This window comes from Bison bison, unplaced genomic scaffold (genome assembly GCF_000754665.1).
Source record: "Bison bison bison isolate TAMUID 2011002044 unplaced genomic scaffold, Bison_UMD1.0 scf7180017864364, whole genome shotgun sequence".
Classification (NCBI taxonomy): domain Eukaryota; kingdom Metazoa; phylum Chordata; class Mammalia; order Artiodactyla; family Bovidae; genus Bison; species Bison bison.
In genome coordinates, this window is record NW_011494936.1 from 5,158,112 (window position 1) to 5,163,757 (window position 5,646).

General features: G+C 54.4%; 1 protein-coding gene across 1 annotated transcript; it reads right to left on the reverse strand.

The window, feature by feature from the left end:
• Positions 1–500: 500 nt before the first annotated feature.
• TRIL (TLR4 interactor with leucine-rich repeats) lies at positions 501–5,268 on the reverse strand. Its single transcript, XM_010855409.1, is given in 3 exon segments — positions 501–3,469; positions 3,471–3,588; positions 3,590–5,268. Coding segments are annotated over 3 exon segments (2,433 nt in total). The 5' UTR covers positions 5,197–5,268; the 3' UTR covers positions 501–2,761.
• Positions 5,269–5,646: the final 378 nt, after the last annotated feature.

Here is a 5,646-nt window from a genome sequence, read left to right on the forward strand (position 1 = left end):
AGCTGAGGACCCCAACACATTCCATCCTGCATCAATGGCTCTTTAACTGAACACTCCTAACTCTCACAAAGTTTTTTTTTTTCTTTAGGAATTTTATTTTTCATGTACTTTTTAATGGCAAAGATGGCCTCTAGGTCAAGAAAATTTCTTCTTATTTTTGACCTTGAGAGTCTAAGAGCTTGACTTTTAATTCAGTGTTTTTTAAACAACTGGAACCTGCTGAGACCCATTATTTTACTGTCACTGGTGTTCTGACAGCATTTTCACATCATGGTGGACCACCTGCTTCTAAAGCCATCTCATTGTTTCTTTGGGAAGAAAGTCACAAGCATTTCTTAAAAAGAAAGTCCACACTCTACTTGGAAATGGAAACTAAAAGACAGCGAAAGAGGACAGAAAGACTTCCAGTTTGTTTCATCTTCATTGATGAAAACTGCTGTATAAAAATTCAGTGTACCATTATGAAAGGCTGTAAAATATTTGGAAACTCCAAGAAAACATCTCCATTAGTAAGTGGGTTTATTGACATAACTGAACATAACAATGTATAACATTTATTCATTTCCCACTGAAAGACTTTCCAGTGAAAGCGTTTTTACATGGATTCAGGCATTAACCATTTTCAGTGATTTTTGCAGTTGAAAGGGTAGGTGGTGGGAAGAACCAGAGGTCTGTTTCAGACTTTCAAAGGGACTCACTTTATTACATCGCTGGGTAAGAAAAGCAAGAGCTAAGAAATGCAATTGCTCTCTGAATGAAAAAGCTAGGAACACAAAAGGTGCAAGGTAACCACAAGGTTGCAAATAAGAGCAAATTCCACTTCTCCCAAGGCTCAGAATCTGAAGCAAGCCCCAGCCACAAACTAAGAATGACAGTCTATTTCCTGTGGTTTATTAAGTTTGGGCCCCACAGATAAGACTGCCAGAAAAGCAGCTGTACTTTAAGTGGTCTGGACATTTACTCATCTGAACATAAACAAAGATCAGTTCATTTAAATCCCTGTGTTCCTACTCAGCTGTTGGGACAAGGCAGGCCTGGTTCAGTGGAGACGAAACGGAAAAGGGGTGAAGCGGGGTTGAAGGACCTCTGGAATATGACAGATTCCCTGAGTCTTCAGGACCCTCGGGGGCTTAAGGCCCTAAACAGAAAATTCACTGTTAGCCTTAGCACCTTTGCAGTGGCTTGCCCAGCACCCTGCCGCCAATGAATCTGTAACCACGATGAATATAACTATCTTGTACATCTTCTAAGTGACTGTGTTTAGACCACACACAAAATTATTCATGTAAACCAAAGCACTACATCTAGTGATAAACATCTACTTCATAAATATCAAGGAATGAAAGTATCCCAAAGAGCTGAAAACAACTGAACAAATAAAGACTAACCCTAAGCTTAAAACAAAAACATTTTTTAAAAATACTGCAATTATCAACTAAAAGGTAAGTTTTAGTAACATGAGGGGAAAAAACCACTGGGTAGTGGAGGGATTAATTTGCAAAATATATAATTATTTCACAGTGAGGTTTAAGTATTCCTAACAATCTTCTGGTTTTAGTAGAAACATACAACCACTGATGTACATTTTTTTCACCCCCCCCACTCTTTCATATAAGACAATAACGTGATCAAACATTACACTATCAATTGCAAGTCACTTTTTGCTCACCTCCTATCAGGAAATTACCTTGATCACTTAACTGTGCAGTTCAAGAGAAGTATGGCACAGTCAACTGCATGTTACTGATAAAAACATGAGAAGTACCACATCACATTTTTTCCAACCTGGACAGGTCATCAGAGATGTGGTAAAGTGAACTACAACGATGGCATTCTCTATGGGGTCATCAGTTATGCACACCTTACATTCTTTTATGGAGTCTGGCATTGAAATTTCCTTTTCCACATGTAAGTTTAAAAAATAAAATTAAAAAAGCCACAGGAGCAACCCCGACAGAGAAGTCTTGCATGCAGCCTCCTCCTGAGAAACTCTGTAATCTTAGTTAACCCGAAGGTCAGCACATGTTTTCCTGGTGTTAATGTTAAAAGGAAAATAGTTGAACTGCCCTGCTCAACTAAAACGGTCCTTGAGTTTACTGGTCAGTTTGTTAAATTTCAGAAATCTTCACATTTTTTGAAAAAAAAAAGTAGCATCTCTAATTATTTAAACATTAAGTTATCCTGAACGTTCTATCAGTCAACAAGAGTTCCTCCAAGAGTGTGTTAAACTTCACCACCAGTTTACAACGTCACCCTTCTTGGCAGAGACCACCAGACCAGTGGAGTCAGTTGCCAAGCTACCTTTGTAATGGTAATACGTTCTTTTTTCCCTTAAATAGAAACTCCAATAAACAAAAACACAAGCATCCAATTCTTTCATGGCCACGTAGGGGGCAACGAGCACCCTTTTCTACCCCAGAGGCCAGACTACTGCATTAAAAAAGTCCATTCTCACAGCTGCACCAGCGTAGAAAAGAAGGCTTCCAGTCTCTTGACCCCACCATCCATTTGTCCCTTATTCTTGGTCTTGACCACCAACACCAACCATTTACTTCATGAGCAAGCCTCGGGAGTTGGGGGGTGGTGCGGATTTAGCTGCTGTCTGTCTTCTTTGGCCCTTCTGGCAAATGTACAAAAGGGAGAAAAGAGAAGGTCTGATAAAAAGAGATCTTCCCCTGAGGTGGGTTGCTGGGGCCCGCGGATAGGCGGCTCCCCAGGCCAAGGAGATAGTCTCCACACCCCCTGGAGGCCCTGGATCTACCTAGTCGGCAAATCGCTGCAGGAGATGGTCCTCCCGCCGGAGGCTGCCGCCTGCGCCGCCGCCCCCACTGTCCATGAAGCGGCCGCACGGGAACTCGATGAGGTCCGCTTCGCTGAGCGCGCACACGGTGGTGCGCGGCCGGTGCGACTGGAAGCCAGAGAAGTCGGCGGACACGCCAGTGCCCATGGAGCGCAGCGGTCGTCGGGTAGAGTACATGTGGCGAACGTGGACGGGAGCCCCGCCCTTTCGCCTGGCCCGCAGCTTCCTCCGCAGCCAGCGCGACGCCCAGGCCGCCAAGGCCAGGAGCACCAGCAGTGCGTTGGCGGCCAGCAGGGCCAAGGTCAGCAGTTGGTAGTCAACACCGCCCTGGCTCCCAGGCTCTGGCAGGGTGACCAGCCCCGCGCAGTGGTCGCGGGGAGCCACCGGGCAGACCCGACCACCGAGCACGCCCTCCACACACACCAGATAGGGGGTGTCTCCGCGCAGCTCGCGCAGCGTGGCCGAGTCGCTGCGCTCGGGCAGGTAGACGAAGCGGTGGAATTTAGGCTGCTGGCCAAAGCGGTCGAAGAGCAGGCGGAAGCGCGCGCCGCCCAGCGTCCTTGGGCTGCGGTGCTTGCGCCCAGCCCAGCGTACCGAGGCGCTGTCGGCGCCCACTGCCTCCACCGTCAGGTTGCACAGGATAAACTTGTTGAAGTCACATGGGTCGGAGTACCAGCGGCGGCAGGCCGACCCCGCCGTCGGACTGGGCGGCGCTCTCCTGCTGCTGCGCCGCTAGGCGCTGTTTCGCCGCGTGCTGCCAGGGGTCGCCGGCTGGCGCATAGGAGACCGTGGCCGGCTGGGTGGGGTTCCGCTGGGTCAGGATCCGACGGAGTCGGACGTGCCCGCTCAGGCTTCTCGAGGAGGTCCAGCGGGTGTGGCGCCGTGCCCGCGGCAGCAGCGGCATTGGAACCCGGCTGCTGGAAGCCCGGGCCCCGCCGACTCAGCCTTAGGGCGCTGCGGTTACCCAAAAGCTCCCTGGCTGCTCCATCCCAGGCCATCCCTGGCAGAACTCGACTCCGCTGCTGTGGCTGTGGCTGCGGTAGCAGCTCCTCCGCAAGGGCACCTGCAGGGGGCGCCACCTCCTCCCCTGGAGCTGTGGGTAGAGGCCGCCGCTTGTTGTCGGCAATCGGGGGAACCGAGGATGTGGGATCTGTGCAAGACCCGTTCTGCAGTTGCTGGTCATCCAGGTAATCCAGGTACTTGCCCCGCAGGGCCGGAGGGTGGCGACACTGCACGAAAACGGTGAGGAGCCGGCCCTGTGAGTGCCAGTCGCCCATCCAGCGCTTCAGACCCCGCAGCCGGCAGTCACAGGTCCAGCCATTGCCGTCTAGATCCAGCCGGTAGAGGGCCGGGCTGGCCGCGAAGATGTCCCCGGAGAGGGCGCTGAGCGCGTTGTCGCGCAAACTGAGCTCGCGCAGCCGGCCCAGGCGGCCAAACACAGTGGGGTGCAGAGTGGACAGCTCATTGCCGCTCAGGTCCAGCGCCTCCAGGCTATGCAGAGGTTCCAGCAGTGCCACAGGCAGCTGGCTCAGCCGATTGCCCTCCAGGCGCAGCTCGCGTAAGGCCTCTAACCCCCAAAATGCCTCGGGCGCGAGGTGCGTGAGCTGGTTGCCCCTGAGTGAGAGTAGGCCGAGGCGCGACAGGTGCTGGAAGACGCGCGGCCCGAGGTGCTGCAGGCTGTTGGCCGAGAGGATGAGGGTGGAGAGGGAGCGCAGCGGTGCGAAGGTGGCCGCATGGCGTAGGGAGGGCTGCAGCTCATTGGCAGAGAGGTTGAGAAAGCGCAGCTTCCCCAGTTGGGCGAAGGCGTTCTTGCCCAGAAAGCGGATCCGGTTGGACTCCAGATGTAGGTAGAGCAAGTTGCCCAAGGGGGCAAATACGGCATCCGGCAGCGCCCCCAGGGCATTCCCATCCAGTCGCAGCTTGACCAGGCTCTCCAGGCCCTCGAAGGAACCGCGGCTGAGGCGACCGATCTCGTTCCCGTTGGCGTAGAGGATGCGCAGCTTGCGCAGCGGGGCCAGGGTGCCCGGGGCGAGCGCCTGCAAGAGATTGTTGCCCAGGTAGAGCTCCTCCAGCCGCGAGAGCTTCTCGAAGGTCTTGGGGTGCAGCGAGCGAATCTGGTTGTACTGCAGGTCCAGCCGTCTGAGCTGCCCCAGGCGGTGGAAGTCGAAGGCCGTGATGTTGCTTATGAAGTTGCCTCCGAGGCTGTAGGTGAGCACGTCCTGTGGGCTCGGTAGCGAGCTGGTCTTGGGCACGGCTCGGAGCCCTCTGTTGGTGCACAGGAGGTGCTGGGGGTGCTGGCAGTCGCAGCGCTCCGGACACACCGGCTGGGCCCACGGCGGGAGCGCAAGGCAGCCGCACACCACGAGCAGGAAGCGCACAGCGCGGGCAGCCTCCATCGCCGCCCGCCCTGCGTGCTGCGGCCGGATCGTCCTCTTGGCCCGCCGGCTCTGTGTCTCCTCTGCATTCCCCTTGGCCTGGCCAGAGTCGCTAAATGGCCTCTTTCGGACTTCGCAGTGCTGTCCAGCCCCTCCTCCGCCCTTTGTCCGGTGGCTGGCCCGGGTCTTTGCAGGCGGGCTTTGCCGGGCCAAGTCAGGCGGCGCAGGGCGCTCTGCGAGCTCCGGGTGCTACTTGTTGCATTTCTGCCGAAAACTGTTTCTCCGGGTGCGCGTCGGGGTGGGGGGTGGGGGGACGGAGGGAGGGAGCAAGACCTGAGCTTTTTGTTTGCAGCTTGAGTCCGGAGAGCTGGATTCCCTGGCACGGATTCTCCCTGCCGAGCGGATTCCCCAGCTGCAGGCGGGAGCCCTTCCAAGAGCTCCTCCGGGCGCGGCTTGGCTGCTGCGCCCCGG